Raw genomic sequence first — 17,906 nt, 5'->3', positions numbered from 1 at the left:
CATACTCAGAGGGGGAGTGCAAAAACAGCAGGCTAGCACCGTTTTGCGGTGTGGAGCCTTGCCTCCCCCCTCCGGAGCAGAGCAGCGGTGGCGGCAACGGCGGCTATGACTAAATGTCTTGTGGTTTGCCGCTGATCAGCTGGCACCAGAATCAGCTGTTGGGTGCCGTTACCAGCCTGAATTGATCCCCGCTGACTTACATATGGGACTGGAACAACTTCAGCAGCCTGAAGGAGCCTTGCCTCCCCCCTCCGGAGCAGAGCAGCGGCGGCAGCAACGGCGGCAATGTCTAAATGACTTGTGGTTTGCCGCTGATCAGCTGGCGTGGGAATCAGCTTTTGGGCGCCATTACCAGCCTGAATTGATCCCCGCTGACTTAAATATGGGACTGGAACAACTTCAGCAGCCTGAAATTAACTAAAGTTACCGATGGACCCTTAAATTTTACCATCTGGCCGGAGGACTTGTGGTCTTCCGCTGATCAGCAAGCAGCCGAAATCAGCTGTTGGGTGCTGTTACCGGCCTGAATCGATCCCCGCTGACCTACATATGAACTGGAACAGCTTCGTCAGCCCTGAAATCAGCTAAACGTTACCTATGGATGCTTAGATTTACCATCTGGCCAGGTGTCTTATGATCTATCGCTGATCAACTGGCGCCCTGAATCAGCTGTTGGGCGCCGTTACCAGCCTGAATCGATCCCCGCTGACTTGCTTATGAAACTGGAACAGCTTCAGCAGCCTTGAAATAAGTTAAAAGTTAGCTGGGGACCCTTAGATCTACCTGTTCTGTACCAGCCTGCTACCGGCCTTGCAGAAAGGCAACCCCTGTACAAACGGCAGAGGCTGGAAAACGTCTGAGGCTGGAAAACGTCTGCCAAGATTTATTACACAAACAAACAACAGAACATGAAACAGGATACCGGAACTTTGATCCTCAAACGGAGCGGTTGCTTTCAGCAACCAGCCCTTCCCCAAACACTCCCTTTATTAGAGTTCAGGGCGTGGCCTCCCTGTGCCTCCTTCCGAGGAGTCCCACAGCCTTTCTCTGCTTGCTCCTGCTTGACTGCCTCCTGCGTCGGGCGTCCTTGAACAGGGCCAGCTGTGGGTCATCATCATCCGCACTGTCGGGCTCGCGCAGCTGAGTCTCCACCAAGTAAGAGGGCCCTGGCTGGGGGCTCTGCGAAGCCTCCAAGCCATCATCAGCAAATTCGTCTTCAACACCCTCCTCCTCCCCCTCGTCTGAGACATCCGAGTCATCCGACCCGGCTGCCGGACCCACAGGCTGACCCTGAATCACAACACTATCCCGCACCGCAGGGCCCTTCCCCCGGGGCTGCCGATCCGGATGCGGTCGGGATGGGAATTGTTCGTGAAAAGCAGTCACCAACGCAGGGGCATGAACGGCGGTCGCGTCTTCCCAGGTGAAGTCCTCCGGCCCGTAACCTTTCCACTCGATCAGGTACTGGAAACGACCTTTCAGCCAACGGGAATCTCTGATGCTGGCGACCTCGTACTCGGGGGTGCTGCCTCCATCACGAGGTCCTGATGGGGGAGGTTCCGCTTGGCGGAGTGGACAAGCCGGTTGCTCGGGGACCAACAGAGACCGATGGAAGACGGGGTGCACGCGTAGGGAACGTGGCAGAGTTAAGCGATAGGCGACCGGATTGATGACAGCCTCGACTGGGAACGGTCCTAAATATCGGTGGTCTAACTTCCTCGCCGGCCGTGTGGACGGTAAGTTCCTGGTGGACAGCCAGACCCGATCCCCCACCGATAGTGGAGGCGTATCCCGTCTTGACCGATCAGCAAACCTTTTGTAATCGGCCTTGGCCTTCTCCAACTGCCGTCGCACCAATCGATGGATCGCCTGTAACTCTGCCATGAACTCGTTCGCTGCCGGCTCCGGTGAGTCCACGGGAGAAAGGGGGAAAAACCAGGGGTGATAACCCACATTGGCCAAGAACGGTGTCATCTGTGTGGAGGTGTGCTGCGAGTTGTTAAAGGCAAACTCAGCTATGGCCAGCTAGTCCACCCAATTGTTCTGCTGCAGGTTGACGTAGCAGCGCAGATACTGTTCCAGGATACCGATGACCTTCTCAGTTCCCCCGTCAGTCTGAGGATGATGCGCGGACGAGAGGCAAACCTTGATGTCCAACGCATGCATCAACTCCTGCCAGAAGCGGGCTGTAAACTGGGCCCCCCTATCGGAGACGACTCTATCGGGGAGGCCGTGCAGCCAAAACACCTGTTGGATAAACATACGACTAGTGGCGCGAGCTGACGGTAAGCCGCGACAGGGGATGAAGTGCGCCATCTTGGTCAGCATGTCCACCACCACAAACACTGTCGTGAAACCAGAGGATGGGGGTAAATCCGTCAGAAAGTCCATGGACACAGCCCCCCAGGGTCTCTTGGGTGTTGGCAAAGGCTGCAGTAATCCAGGCGGGGCCCCTGTTGCTGACTTGGCCTGCCTGCATGGGATGCAGGAGGTGACATAAGACTGGACGTCGTGTCGGACTCGGGGCCACCAGAAGGTACGGGAGACCAGGTTCAGAGTCTTGAACAGGCCAAAATGCCCCGCTGCCGGGTTATCATGACACTGGCTGAGGACGAGTCCCCTGAGTGGCCCTCCCGGAACATAGAGCCGGTCACGATAATACAAGAGTCCATCCGTGACCGTCCAAGGCGAATCTGGCCCCACCTCCTCCTTCCGCTGAGCCACCCACGCCTCCTGCTGCTGTGCCTCCCGGATCCGAGCCCGTATATCAACCGGCTCCCGCACCGCAGCAAAAGACTCGACGGGGATCACTGTCCTGGGCAGAAGCTTGTCTTCCACTCGGGTATATTCGGGCTTCCTGGACAGAGCATCCGCTCTCTGATTGTGCCCGCTTGGTATGTACCGAACCCGGAAGTCAAACCTCGCAAAGAAAAGAGACCACCGGATCTGGCGTTGGTTCAAATTCCGAGCGGTCTGCAGGCTTTCCAGATTCTTATGGTCCGTCCGGACCTCGATTTGATGCCGCGCTCCCTCCAGATGATGCCTCCAAGCCTCGAACGCCGCTTTGATGGCCAGCAGCTCCTTCTCCCAGATGGTATAGTTGCGCTCCGAGGGGTTCAATTTTCGAGAGTGATACGCGCAAGGGAAAAGGGTACCGCTGGGCGTCATTGCCTGGAGTAACACTGCCCCAATGGCAATGTCGGAGGCGTCCGCCTCCACGACAAACGGCCGTTGCGGGTCAGGATGCTTCAAGATGGGCTCCTTCATAAAGGCGTCCTTCAAAGCCTGGAACGCCTGTTGTTCTGGTGCGTTCCACTGGAACCGAGACTTCTTCTGCAGGAACCGGGTGAGGGGGGCTGTCAAGGCAGCAAAGCCAGGGATGAATGTTCGGTAGTAGTTGGCAAATCCAAGAAGTCGCTGAACATCCTTCACGCGACGCGGGGGTTGCCAACTCTGCAATGACTCCACCTTACTCAGCTCCATGGCGATGCCCTCAGGAGAAATGCGGTGACCCAGGAAATCGATGGTCACCCGGTAGAACTGGCACTTCTCCAACTTGGCAAACAGCCGATGTTCTCGAAGTCGCTGCAAGACCTGACGGAGATGCTGATGATGCACTTCACGCGACGGGGAGTAGATCAGGATGTTGTCCAGGTAGATCACGACAAACTGGTCCAACAAATCCCGGAAGATGTCGTTCATAAAATGCTGAAACACAGCGGGGGCGTTGGTCAGGCCAAACGGCATCACCGTGTACTCGAAATGTCCATAGCGAGTACCAAACGCCGTCTTCCACTCATCACCTGGCCGAACTCTGACGAGGTTATAAGCTCCACGCAGGTCCAGTTTCGTGAAGATCTTAGCCTCCCGGAGTCGGTCCAAGAGCTCGGGGATGAGGGGCAGCGGGTAACGGTTGCGCACCGTGATGGCGTTGAGTTTCCGGTAGTCGCAGCAAAGCCGTAATTCGCCCGACTTCTTTTTGACGAAGAGCACGGGTGCAGACACTGGCGAGGACGAGGGCCGGATGAAACCGTAAGCCAAATTCTTCTCCAGGAAGTCCCGCAATGCAGCCAACTCGGGCTCCGACATGGAGTACAAACGCCCCACTGGGAGAGGCGCATCAGGGACTAAGTCAATGGAGCAGTCATAGGGCCTGTGCGGGGGTAATTGATCCGCCTCTGACTCGCTGAACACATCAGCAAAGTCGGACAGTTCGGGAGGCAAGGAAACCCCTGGGGAACCCTCCACCTGGCCGGCACAGATATGGCGGGAGTGGTCCACGCACTGCAAGCTTGGGAAGGTGACCAAGTTCTGTGACCAATAGATCTGTGGGTCATGCGCCCGGAGCCACGCCAGTCCCAAGACCACGGGGAAGTGCAGATCCGAAGTGATGTAGAACTGGATGGCCTCCACATGGGAACTGATGGCCATACATACTGGTTGCGTGGCGGCCGTAATAGGCCCGGACAGGAGCACTCGACCATCGATAGTCTCCACTAACATGGGCGGATCCACCGGACACTGGGGAACAGCCCATTTGGCCACAAAGGCTGAGTCCATAAAGTTTGTGGTAGCCCCAGAGTCAATTAAGGCATGGACTGGAATCCCCTCTGGCTTGCCAGGAAGGATCAGACGTGCCTCCAAAATCAAATGCCGTGGAGGTTCACAGGCACCATCGGAACGGCGTCGCTCGGTGTTGTTGTTGTGGGACGCCCGATCTATCACACCGTCTAGATCGGGCTCGAGGCGTTTCCCGACAGCAAAGTAGGGGACTGTCTCGGGGCAGACTTGGTCACTGATGCCCGCTGACGCTTCTTTGGGCAAGAAGCAGCCAAATGTCCAGGGTCCCCACAGTAAAAACACAACCCCCCCGATCGTCGTCTGTTCATTTCTGTCACCGATAGACGAGACCTGGCGGCACCCAGCTCCATTGGCTCCTCCCTTTGGACTGGGGGCTCACGCACAACAGGGGCGGCAGGGGTCTGTGGGGTGGCACGGCGACTCTTTCGCTGCTGCAACCGGGCATCGATCCGCAGGCAAAGATGGATCAGCCCATTCAGGTCTGAGGGAATGTCCACACGGGCCAGCTCATCCAACATCTCCTCCGACAATCCATCCTGGAAGGCATCCACGAGCGCAGCCTCATTCCAGGCGGAATCCTGGCTAAGCAGCCGGAAGTCGCTGATATAGGCCTGAAGGGGGCGTTGACCCTGCCTCAGAGCTTTCAGGCGTCGGGTGGCAGTCTGCGTCTTAATTGGGTCCTCGTACATTAGACGCATATGGTCACAAAACCCCACAAAGTTGTCCAACAATGGGCTAGGTTGAGCCAGCAGAGGCGTGCCCCAACGAGCTGCATCCCCCGAAAGAAGGCTTAACACAAACCCCACCTTATCCCGGTCAGTGGGGAAATCAGCCGCTCTCACGCTGATAAAGAGCTGGCATTGTCCCAGGAAAGCAGGAAACAGTTCAGGAATACCTGTAAATTTGTCCGGCATTGCTACCTGGCATTTTCTCCTGGGTGGGGGTGCAGCATGTACCTGTGCTTGCAGTTGAGCCACCTGAGCTGCCAGCAAAGTGAGTTGCTGAGTGAGCTGAGCATTCTCGGCACGAAGCTGCTCCATAATAGTTGTAAGGGGTGGGAGGCTGAAAGCAAACTGTTCTGTACCAGCCTGCTACCGGCCTTGCAGAAAGGCAACCCCTGTACAAACGGGAGAGGCTGGAAAACGTCTGAGGCTGGAAAACGTCTGCCAAGATTTATTACACAAACAAACAACAGAACATGAAACAGGATACCGGAACTTTGATCCTCAAACAGAGCGGTTGCTTTCAGCAACCAGCCCTTCCCCAAACACTCCCTTTATTAGAGTTCAGGGCGTGGCCTCCCTGTGCCTCCTTCCGAGGAGTCCCACAGCCTTTCTCTGCTTGCTCCTGCTTGACTGCCTCCTGCGTCGGGCGTCCTTGAACAGGGCCAGCTGTGGGTCATCATCATCCGCACTGTCGGGCTCGCGCAGCTGAGTCTCCACCAAGTAAGAGGGCCCTGGCTGGGGGCTCTGCGAAGCCTCCAAGCCATCATCAGCAAGTTCGTCTTCAACACCCTCCTCCTCCCCCTCATCTGAGACATCCGAGTCATCCGACCCGGCTGCCGGACCCACAGGCTGACCCTGAATCACAACACTACCATATGAACACTTAACATCTATGATTGAGTCCCCGCTGCCCTAGAGATGGGTTCAACGTATATCTCTGCTGCGTTACTGCCCAAGATGAGTTTACACGTGATGCTGGTTGATCCCGGTTAGAAACTAGAACAGGATTTGGGATATTTTGACTTTTTCCTATTCCTGTGACCCCCTGGACTATTCTGGAACATATGATATTCCATAATGAGCCTAACTACTAACTAGCTACTAACCCTCTGCTGGTGTGAGAGACTAGCAGAGGAGATTTACCCAGCAATGCTGCCCTGATCCATCCCAGGCTGGATCTCATGACTAAGTGAGAGGACAGTCATTGACTCTTGTCTGGACCGGCTCAGGTGAGAGCTGAGCCGGATCGGCAGATTACTGGACGAAGACAGGTTCCTAATCAAATATTTTACCATCTTAATTAACATCTTACTAACATCTATCCCCATTTGTAAATAACGGCTTACACGGACATGATTATTGTTTAGCAAACAGGACACCTCCTGCGAACTTACTACTTTAATATCAATGACTCGTCTCAACTACTCCAGCACAGCCTTATTCGCCCTTAGGGGTACCCCCCCCTTCCTGGTTGCAACCTGCCTCACTTTTCAGTCTGCCTCTTGATGAACGGCCCAATTGTTGGGTCCCTGAGAGATGGCTGGGCAGGGATAGGGGCCTCGGTTACAAACCTAATAAGAGGCCCCTGGTTAATTTTTTAGCTAATTTTTTTATAAGGTTAGGGAGGGGGGTGGGTTTTCATGATTGGAGGGGGACCAGATCTGTGATTGATCACACGGAGGGGGAGCTAAGGCTGGTTGTCTCCGGAGCTCCAGAACAGATCATAGGATTACCTATTCCTACGACGTTGGGGAATGGCAGCAGGTGTAAAGACAGAGGACCCTATTGACATCTGAGATTACGTCCCTGCTATCTACAAGCGGTGAGATGCTCCAACCCTCTGGTTTCTTCCCAAGGCTCCGGGAGCAAAGATAAACAGCCACCTGAGCTCCGGTTGGTGTACTTGAATGCCAGGTCCATAATCAACAAGGCCCCTCTCATTCACGATCTAATTGAAAGTGAGCATACGGACCTGGCTTGCATTACGGAGACCTGGTTGGGCCCAGAGGGTGGTGTGCCTCTGGTTGATCTCTGCCCACCAGACTTCCGAGTGCTTCACCGACCTCGGGCTCAGGGTAGGGGCGGGGGAGTGACAGTAGTTATAAGAAAGACTCTTTGTCCTCAGGAGGCCACCATCGTCCAAATAGCCGGATGTGAATCCCTCCTCCTAAGATGTGGCCCTAGGTCACAGCTAGGCTTACTGCTGATATACATTCCGCCTAGTCGCACAGCAACGGCCCTGCCTGAGCTTCTTGATATCCTCTCGGGGCTGGTGGTTGAATTCCCCAAGTTTATAGTTTTGGGTGACTTCAACCTACCATCCCTAGGAGGATCATCTGAGTTAGCCCGAGAGTTCATGGCTTCCATGACGGCCATGGACCTGATACAAGTAATTCAGGGCCCGACTCATGTAGGAGGCTACACGCTTGATTTGGTTTTTCTATCTAGACTATGGTTAGATGATCTTGGTGGGGGTTCCCCAATTATTACACCCCTGTCATGGACCGATCATCATCTCCTGAGACTGGTCTTCTACTATGCCACCCCTCGTTGTGGAGTTGTGGAACCATCAAGATGGTTCCGTCCCAGGCGCTTAATGAACCCTGAGAAGTTCCAGGCAGCACTGGGGTCTCCACCTGCCTCCTTTGCTCACAGCTCGGTTGATGCCTTAGTGGAAGCCTGGGAAAAGGCTACCACAGATGCACTTATGCAGATCCCAATTCGCTCCATGGTTTTCCATGGAGCTCCGGGAGATGAAGCATCGGAGACGGGGCCTAGAGAGCCGTTGGAGATCCACCCGATCTGAATCCGACCGATCACGACTAAGATCTTTTACTAGATCTTATCTCGCAGCAATGAGGATGGCGAGGTCCAGTTACTTCGCTACACTCATTGCATCCGCAGATAATCGCCCGGCCACCTTGTTTAAGATAACTCGCTCCCTCCTTAATCAAGAGGTGAGGGAGGATCCCTTACAGAGTCGTGCCGAGGAGTTTTGCCAACATCTGTCAGACAAAATCACTCGGATTCGGACCGGCTTAGACTCCGACTGGGCAGAGTCTAACGATCAGAACATGGGTGATCTCATCAATGTTATATGGGACGAGTTCGATCCTGTGACCCCAAAGGAAGTGGACAGAATTATGAGGAAGCTGAGCTCCACCACTTGTTTATTAGATCCGTGCCCTTCTTGGCTGGTTTATTCTGCTCGAGAGGGAACACGAATCTGGCTCCAGGCGGTGATATCCACCTCCCTGAGTGAGGGTTGTTTCCCCTCCGTCTTGAAAGAAGCGGTGGTGAGACCCCTCCTCAAGAAACCTACCTTGGACCCAACTATATTAAACAACTTTCGTCCAGTCTCCAACTGTTGTGACTCAGGGCCAGCCTGTGGGTCCGGCAGCCGGCTCAGATGTCTCGGATGACTCAGATGAGGGGGAGGAGGAGTGTGTGGAAGACGAACCGGCTGATGATGGCTTGGAGGCTTCGCAGAGCCCCCAGCCGGGGCCCTCTTCTCAGCTGCGTGAGCCCGATAGTGCGGAGGATGATGACCCACAGCTGGCCCTGTTCAAGGACGCCCGACGCAGGAGGCAGTCGAGCAGGACCAAACAGAGAAAGGCTGTGGGACTCCTCGGGAGGAGGCACAGGGAGGCCACGCCCTGATCTCTAAATAAAAGGAGTGTTTGGGGAAGGGCTGGTTGCTGAAAGCAACCCTTTCGTTTGAGGATTCAAGTTCCAGTGTTTTTGTTTCTTGTTCTGTTATTTGAGTAATAAATCTTGGCAGACACTTTCCAGCCTTAGACGCTCTCCAGTCTCTACTGTTTGGACAGGGGTTTGCCTTATTGCAAGGCCGGTAGCAGGCTGGTTCAGAACACCAACCTTCGCTTTCTTGCTAAGGTTGTTGAGAGTGTGGTGGCACATCAGCTCCCTTCGGTTCTGGAGGAAACTGACTATCTGGACTCGTACCAATCGGGTTTCAGGCCCGGACACAGCACAGAGACGGCATTGGTCGCACTAATAAATGATCTCTGGAGAGCTCGGGACAGAGGCTGTTCCTCTGTCCTAGTTCTCCTAGACCTCTCAGCGGCTTTTGATACCATCGACCATGGTATCTTGCTGCAGGGTCTCAGGGGATTGGGAGTGGGAGGCACAGTTCTCCAGTGGTTCTCCTCCTATCTCATGGGACGCTCGCAGTCGGTATTAACAGGAGGGCAGAGATCGAGATCGAGGCCTCTCACTTGTGGAGTCCCTCAAGGATTGGTCCTCTCGCCTCTCCTATTCAACATCTACATGAAACCGCTAGGTGAGATCATTCGTGGTTTTGGAGTCAGGTATCACCAGTACGCTGATGATACCCAGCTTTTTATTTCGACCCCAAACCACCTCAGTGATGCCCTTGATGTGATGTCTCATTGCCTAGAAGCAGTTCGGGTCTGGATGGGGAAGAACAGGCTTCAACTCAACCCTGACAAGACTGAGTGGCTGTACGTACCGGCATCTCAGGATATTCAGAACATTCCATCTCTTTCTATAGGGGGTAAGTTATTACCCCCCCACAGATAGGGCTCGCAACTTGGGAGTCCTCTTAGATTCACAGCTTTCCTTGGAAGACCACATAACAGCTGTGACTAGGGGAGCCTTTGCCCAGGTTCACCTGGTTCGCCAATTACGGCCCTATCTAGACCGAGATGCCCTACGTACGGTCACTCATGCACTCGTGACCTCTCGTTTAGACTACTGCAATGCTCTTTACATGGGGCTGCCCTTGAGGACCACTCGGAGGCTCCAACTGGTACAGAATGCAGCCGCGAGAGTTGTGTTGGGAGTCTCCCGATACTCCCATGTTACACCTCTACTCCGTGAGCTGCATTGGCTCCCAGTTGTCCTCCGGGTAAGATTCAAGGTGCTGGTAATGGTTTTCAAAGCCCTACATGGCATGGGTCCGGAGTACCTTAGGAACCACCTGCTGCCAGTGTCAACTTCCCTCCGTCCAGTGCGCTCCCACAGAGAGGGCCTCCTAAGGGTTCTGCCGTTCGGAGAATGCCGTCTGGTGGCTCCCAGAGGGAGGGTGTTCTCTGTGAGTGCGCCTAACCTATGGAACCGTTTACCGGTTGAGCTCCGGATGGCTCCCGACCTTCACTCCTTCCGAAGCGACCTAAAAACATATCTGTTTGAGCAATCCAGTCTGGTCTGACGGGTTCTGTTTTAATTATTGTTTTAAGATAACTATCTTCTGCATTTGGGCAAAATTAGGGTTTAATTTGTTTTCAATGTCTGTATTTGTGCATTCTGTTATTTATGTCACTGTTCACTGCCCTGAGTCCTTAGGGAGAAGGGCAGTATACAAATCAAATAAATAAATAAATAAATAAATAAATAAATAAATAAATAAATAAATAAATAAATAAAACAGCTGATCGTCGCTGTTTTAGCAGTTCCAACGGAAAACAACGGGGCTGATGGCCGGAACAGCCGCCATCAATGGAGCCTTGCCACCCGGAAGTCCCCCAGATTGTCATTGATTTAAAGAATATAGGAGTGCTATTTCATGGTTTTATATATACCTGTACAGACAGGGTAAAAACCCCAGAAATGATTGGATGAAGGGACTCAACCTTATGGTCCGCAGATCCCTGGGCAGCTGCAATGTCATCAGAAGGGTTCTGCAAAGGCTTGAAGAAATATTATGATTTAAATCTTAAGTCTTGTAGGTCAGTGGCCATGGTTTGTGGCCACAAAAGATATTTAAAGAGGTCCATAGAGAAAAAGAGATTGAGAATCACTGCCCTAGACAGTAGATGGGGTTTTCTTCCCACCAGGCACTCTCAGGTATACAATAGATTAAATTATTACCAAGGTGTGTTGGGAAGATTAATCACTGTTTTGTACTAATCAGTACAAAAAGGGTTGTACTAAATCTGTAATAATTGCCAACTAGGCCATGCAAAGCAACTGGAAGCAATGCTTCACAACACTTTCCTAAGTTGTGTTTGTATGTGTACATCTGCAAACATAACAACTTTGCTTTGCTGGTGATTCTGACAGAAGTATTTTATGTGTTGAAGGGTTTCCTATGGATTTTATATTGTATTACCTTCTTTGAGTATTTGTAAAGGAGAAAGATGGGTCTATAAATCAAATATGGTTGCCTAAAATGTAGGCAAACTGGATGCAGGAGATGATATACAAGAAGGCAAAAATGCTCATCAGAATAGGGTTATCACCAGGTAACAGGCTTGCTTCTATAATTTAGCAAGAGAAGTAATTAAAATAAAAGAGTAATATTTAGGGGGGGAAACATAGGTCTGCTCAAAAGATAAATGACCCGATAAAAAATAAATGCTACTGGGCCTAGAACAAATGAAAGGGAGTAGATGAACAGAAACAACTTTTTTCTTTTCAGTTGTATAGTTAGCAAAGAATTAGAGGAGTGGCATGAAATCAATAGGGAAAATAGTATACAGGGACTGGCTAGTGCTTCTCTAGTACAGGTAGTCCTCGACTTATGACCACAATTGAGCTCACAATTTCTGTTGCTAGGTGAGACAGTTGTAAAGTGAATTTTGCCTCATTTTACAACCTTTCTGGCCACAGTTGTTAAGTGAATCACTGTAGTTGTTTAAATTAATAACACAATTGTTAAGTGAATCTGGCTTCCCCACTGACTTTGCTTGTCAGAAAGTCACAAAGGGTGATCACATGACCCTGGGACACTGTGACCATCATAAATATGAGTCGGTTGCCAAATGTTTGCATTTTGATCATGTGATCATGAGGATGCTGCAGTGGTCATAAGTGTTAAAAACAGTCATAAATCACTTTTTTCAGTTGTAAGTCAAAGATTACCTGTACAATATTTGTAAGAAATGGGGACAGAATTGAATGATAATTGGTTCAGAGATTCAATGTAGGAATGTCTCCAAAGAAATGTTTCCTATAATGTAACATAAATAATAGTGTTTAAAGGGAAAGTAAATAAATACTCATCCTTCCCAACACCTTCTTTTCACTAAAGACTATTTGACCATTATTATAATTATTATAAACAACTGACTGTGGGAAATGTATTCTAGTTTCGAAAAGGACAAAATTACCAGTACTAGTAACTATTTTATTTTTCCCCTTTATTTTCAAGGATGAACACAGGAATACAGTCATGAATGTAAGTGTTGTCATCTAATAAATTGCCATTTGTTTCATCATCTCATTCTGTCTAGATTATTCAGATTGGATCCAAAATTGAAAATATTGTTGAAAATTTTCCAGGAGCTCTAAATATGAAGAGACACAGGAACAAAATTGATAGTTGGGCAGAATTTCATTTTTCATCAGAAATATTTTTATAAATAAAAGTAGACAGAATAATACTAGTATGAAAGATCACACAGCAAGAAATTTCATTGGAAACTGCTGCTAAGGAAGGGAGAAATGGACATATAGGTCTTAAAATTAGGTGGTCACAGTGATATATTTTTCAAGATCAGTTATTTGCTTCATACAGAAAAACAGATATTTTTCCTTCATACAGAAAAACAGATATTTTTCCTTTTCATACAAAAGGAATCAAGTTTAATCCAAGAAAATCAGATATAGCATAAAAAGCAACCATCAGGCCCCTTAGGTGCTGGACTTCTAAATTTTGTAAGTAATCCAGAATCTTCTACCCTCAGTTTAAAAAAAATGTTCTCCACAGCCACAGCAATGAAGTGTCCCTCCTTTTTCTATGGCATTTCTTGGAATATATGAATGTGCACTGTTAAATTAGGAAAGTTAATGTCGGAATCCACTTCAATCCACATCTTAAGAAAGAAAGGCTCTTGGAGATGAGGTTATCCAAGCAGGAACTTTTACTAAGACATAGATGATGGAGGGTATAATAGACAGGATCTGAGAAATCCCTTCACAGATCGATATTTTTAAATGTCCCCAAGCAAGCCCCACCCCAAGATCATTCGGTAAGTTCTGGATCAGCTAAGTTCCACGTGGTAAGCCCCTCGTGGGAAAAGGAGAAACATTAGTCCATTTGTAGCAGAATCATTTCCTCCCCCTCACATTCCATCCGGAGAAACAAACCAGATTCCGGAGGGATTTATTCCCCCCCCCTTTCTTAGTTGCCCATAAGATGAGAGGGAAAATACCTCTCATTGATCTTATTGTGATGGATTGCAGGCAGGTAGAATTAACAAAAAGTTACATCTAAGGAAAGGAAGTGAAAGCAATAAAAATCATGCTTGTTCCCTCCCCTCCTTGGGAATGGCAGAATCCAGGGGGGTGGGGTGAGATTTCGGTTTGCACAGAAAAGATAGTTAGAAATGAAATATAAATGGATTCTGACATCCTGCTCCCCTTAAAGATGGGAGAGATCCACCTGTAGATGAGACAAAATTATAAACTTTAGCCTGGCTTGTTGGGGTATTCTGTATGAAACTAGTTTTAGTGCTCTGATGTGGTGTTTATTGACCCACTCTTTTTCTGATTAGGGAAGGTGTTTCCAAGCTACCAAATATTGAATACTCACATGATACTTTCTAGAGTCTAGGATTTCTTTTACTTCGAAGTGTTGTTCTTCTTCAACCATGATTGAAGGTGGTGGTGGGGTTTTTGGCTGTAAAGGTGACTGTGTTTCCCTTTTTAGCAAACTGCAGTGAAAGATTGGATGTATTTGGCTAAGGTTATTGGGTAGTTCTAATTCTACTGTTACTGGATTTATGATTCTTTTAATTGGAAAAGGTCCTATATATTTTGATCCATGTTTTTTGCAGGGCTGTAGGGATTTTAGGTATTTTGTAGATAGATATACCATTTCTCCTACCCTGAATGGTGTGGGATCAACTCTCTTTTTGTCTGCCTGTGCTTTGTATGCCTGCATAGCTTTGTCTAAAGCTTTCCTAAAGATTGGCCAGGTTTTTTGCAATAGTGCAATCCATTCTTTCAGCGATGAGATTTCTGGTTCATTTGGGATTAGTTCTGGCATAGGGTTGAAACTTTGACCGGTGGCTATTTGAAAAGGAGTGTAGCCTGTGCTGGAGTGGACTGCGTTATTGTAAGCAATTTCTGCAAAAGGGAATAGGTCCGTCTAATTAGATTGTTGGAAATTAATAAAGCATCTTAAGTATTGCTCAAGTACAGAGTTCCCACGTTCCGATTGACCATTCCCCTGAGGATGACGACTAGATGTTAGTCCCTGAGTAGTTCCAAAGAGGGATAAAAATTCCTTCCAAATTTTTGACATAAATTGTACCCCCCTATCAGATATGATGCGTAGAGGTGCTCCATGCAGTCTGTAAATGTGCTGCACGAATAGTTTTGCTAAGGTTTTTGCAGGGGGAATCTTTCGGCAAGGGATAAAGTGCACCTGTTTAGAAAACAGATCCATAACCCCCCAGATGACAGTGTTCCCATTGCTTTCTGGTAATTCCACTATAAAGTCCATGGCTATTTCTTTCCAGAGGGCTGGGGGGGTTGCCACTGGTTGTAACAGTCCGGGTGACTTTCCTTGCAGCCTCTTAGCCATCGCACACATTTGGCAGCTGGCCACGTAGCTTTCTATGTCCTTTTTCATGGATGGCCACCAAAATTCCCTTTAAGTTAAGTGTAAGGTTTTTACAAATCCAAAATGTCCTGATGATTTTGTATCATGGCACAACTGCATGAAATTGATCCTCTGGGTGGCCAGTATGTATAACTTCCCCCCACCCAGGGTAATCCATCTTTGATTGTGCACACATGTCTATTTTTCTGGAACCATTTATCTGTTTCCAAGGACTTTCCAGAATTCAATCCCAGTTTAGCTATCCAGCTGCGGCTTCATAGGCCCCTGGTGGTTACTGCTGCTGCCAGTTGTTGTCCGGGCACAAGTGTTTTAGAGTCAGTGACCCATGTGATGCGAGACAGTGCATCTGCCAGGAAATTCTTTTCCCCCGGTATGTGTTTAAGTGTGAAACGGAATCGGTGAAAATGCTGAGACCAGCAGGAGTCAGTTTCATGGGTGTTTTTAGCGCTTCCAAATTTTTGTGGTCTGTCCAAACCTGGAAGGGGATTTTATTTCCTTCAAGGAAATGACACCATGTAAGTAACGACCATGCCTCTGCCCTCACAGCGTACACCTCCTTCTCCCAGATGGGCCAACGTAGTTCTGTCTCTGTGTTTCCTGGAAGTATACACACACAGTTGCAGTACCCCCTCGTCATTTTCCTGTACTAAAACAGCTCCCACCACCACATTGCTTGCAGCTGCCTGTATTACGAAAGGTTTATCAAGATCTGGGTGTCTCAGTATGGGCTCGGCAGAGAAAAGCCTCTTAAGCCTCTTAAATACTGCTTGACATTCCATTGTCCATTTCAGGGGCTGGCTGGGTTTCACTGCCCCCCTCTCATTTTCAACGATTTATTTTATTTATTTATTTTTTATTTTAATCCCATTTATATCCCGCCCTTCTCCGAAGACTCAGGGCGGCTTACACTCTAAGCACAAATCAATGTGCTTAGCAATAGCTAAGTTAGTGAGAGGCAGGGCTATTTGGGCAAATGAAGGGATGAATTGGCAGTAGAAATTTGCAAAACCCAGGAAACTTTGTAATTGCTTCTGTGTACAGGGGTTGCCAATTCTAATACTGCCCTGATCTTATTGGGGTCCATTTCGATGCCCTGCAGGGATATGCAATACCCCAGGTAGTCTATTCTTTCCTGGTGGAATTCACATTTCGATAATTTTGCATATAGGTGGGCGACCCGCAACTTTTTTAGAACTGCTCTGACTAGTTTAATGTGCTCCTCCTTGGTCTCAGTGAAGATAGGGATGTCATCTAAGTAAACCAGGACCCCCTTAAATAGGTGCTGTCTTAGCACTTCATTGATTAATTGCATAAAAACTGCGGGGGGGCCCTTGCAGTCCAAACGGCAGAACTTTGAACTGGTAGCAACCCATTGGACAATTAAATGCAGTCTTCCATTCATCCCCTTCCTTGATCCTAATGCGGTAGTATGCTTCTTTTAGGTCTAGTTTGGTAAAAATCCTTCCTTTAGATAGGTGGGATAGCATATCTTTCATGGGGGTTAAGGGATACAGATTATTTTCACTTAATTGCATTTAGGGAGTGGTAATCCATGCATAAGCATGTAGTGCTGTCCTTCTCTCTAAATAGCACCAGAGCGGCCACTTTGGGTTTGGCAGGTTCAATAAATCCCCTTTCTAAATTTTTATTTATGAATCTTTCCATCTCCTCCATCTCTTTAGGGCTCATGGAATACAGCCTGGGCTTCAGGAGTTTTGCCCTGGGTTTGATTTCTATAGCACAGTCTATGGGTCAGTGAGGAGGGAGCTCATCCACCAGTTCCTCACTGAAAACTTCAGCAAGGTCCCGGTATTCTTCCGGTATTTCTGGTAACCCCTTCTCTTCCCCCACTGATGCTATCTCTGCTCCTTGGGTTTGGGGGGGGGGCTTTTGGTTTTCTGAGTTCACACGCTTCCCCTCTGGGAAGTTGAGTTCTGCTGTCCTACAATTTACCCAGGGGTTCCATTTCTTTAACCATTCCAGCCCTAAAATCATTGGGCATTCCATTCCTGGGGTAACTACAAATGTTATATCTTCCTCATAGGTCCCCAGGGACAGGTGAACTGGTAAGGTGGCTAGGGTAGGTGGGACCCCCCCCTTCTATGAACCCATCTAACTGGCCAAAGGAAATAGGTTGCTTTACTCACCTCACTGAAATGCCCAAGTTCCCCACTAGCGTCGGGCTAATGAGGCAGCAGGTGCAGCCAGAGTCTATTAAGACTTTCACTTTGACAGCTTTGGGCATGGAGGGAGTTAATATAGTCACTGACTTGAGGATGCGTGGAATGGATCCACTTACCAGGGTTTCGCCTTCTGAGCTGTCCTCCGAGGTGCCCACAGCCCCTGTGGTGTAGGCTGGAGTTCTTTCGCATTCCTTTGCAGGGGTTTGGGATTCTGTAGCCTCTATCCCCCTCATGGTGGGTTCTTTTGGTTTGGCTGGGGACTTTCCTGATCTCCTGGCTGGTGATGGGTCTGATTTCTGCTGAGGGGCTTTTGAGCAGCATTCTGTGGCGTGGTGGCCCTCTCTCCCACATTTGAAACAGCCCGTTGATCTCTTAGCCATAGCCAGTGGTTTTGCTGGCTCGTATTTGCTCGGGAGGCAGGCGGGCCCGTGGTTTCCCTCAGCAGTGCCTCTTCAGTAGGTCTATCTCCACCTCCTCTGCCAGGACGTACCAGTCATCGAGGTGGTGTGGGTCTCCTTGAGGCAGGCAAGCATCACACAGATTGCAGTTTACTTCGTCTTTGAAATGGCTAAGGAGGATGTCTTCTGGCCAGTTCAGCTTGTTGGCAATGGCCCGGAATTCTTGTGTGTATTCAGCCACCGGCCGTCTGCCCTGCCTCACTGTTTTGATTCTCTCCCGGGCCTTACGATCAGCCAAAATGTTCTCAAATCACCTCCTCAAGGATGACATGAACCGGTTGAAGTTATTGAGTTCTGGGGCATTGGAGTCATGCAGGTTCACCACCCAGTCTGCAGCCAGTCTGTCCAGGGCGGATTGCATGATGCAGATGCGGGCTTTGTCACTAGGGATGTCCTATCCATATTCTTC

At 49.3% G+C, this 17,906-nt stretch overlaps 1 protein-coding gene across 6 annotated transcripts in view; it reads left to right on the top strand.

The window, feature by feature from the left end:
- Window positions 1-17,906, top strand: part of LOC308667294 (interleukin-5 receptor subunit alpha-like) — a 63,235-nt gene that overhangs the window by 37,286 nt on the left and 8,043 nt on the right. For all 6 annotated transcript variants that reach the window (XR_014026254.1, XR_014026255.1, XM_081326457.1 and 3 more), the window contains one exon: window positions 12,439-12,465. Coding sequence is in view for 4 of the 6 variants with exons in the window: in XM_081326457.1 (XP_081182583.1) it covers window positions 12,439-12,465 (27 nt within the window). In the remaining 2 variants the exon portion in view is untranslated. The remainder of the gene's footprint in view (window positions 1-12,438; window positions 12,466-17,906) is intronic.

The sequence above is a fragment of the Vipera berus genome (genome assembly GCF_964194415.1).
Source record: "Vipera berus genome assembly, chromosome: 4".
Taxonomy (NCBI): domain Eukaryota; kingdom Metazoa; phylum Chordata; class Lepidosauria; order Squamata; family Viperidae; genus Vipera; species Vipera berus.
The sequence above is the reverse complement of the archived record's forward strand: the minus strand, read 5'-3'. Positions and strand labels throughout refer to the sequence as shown.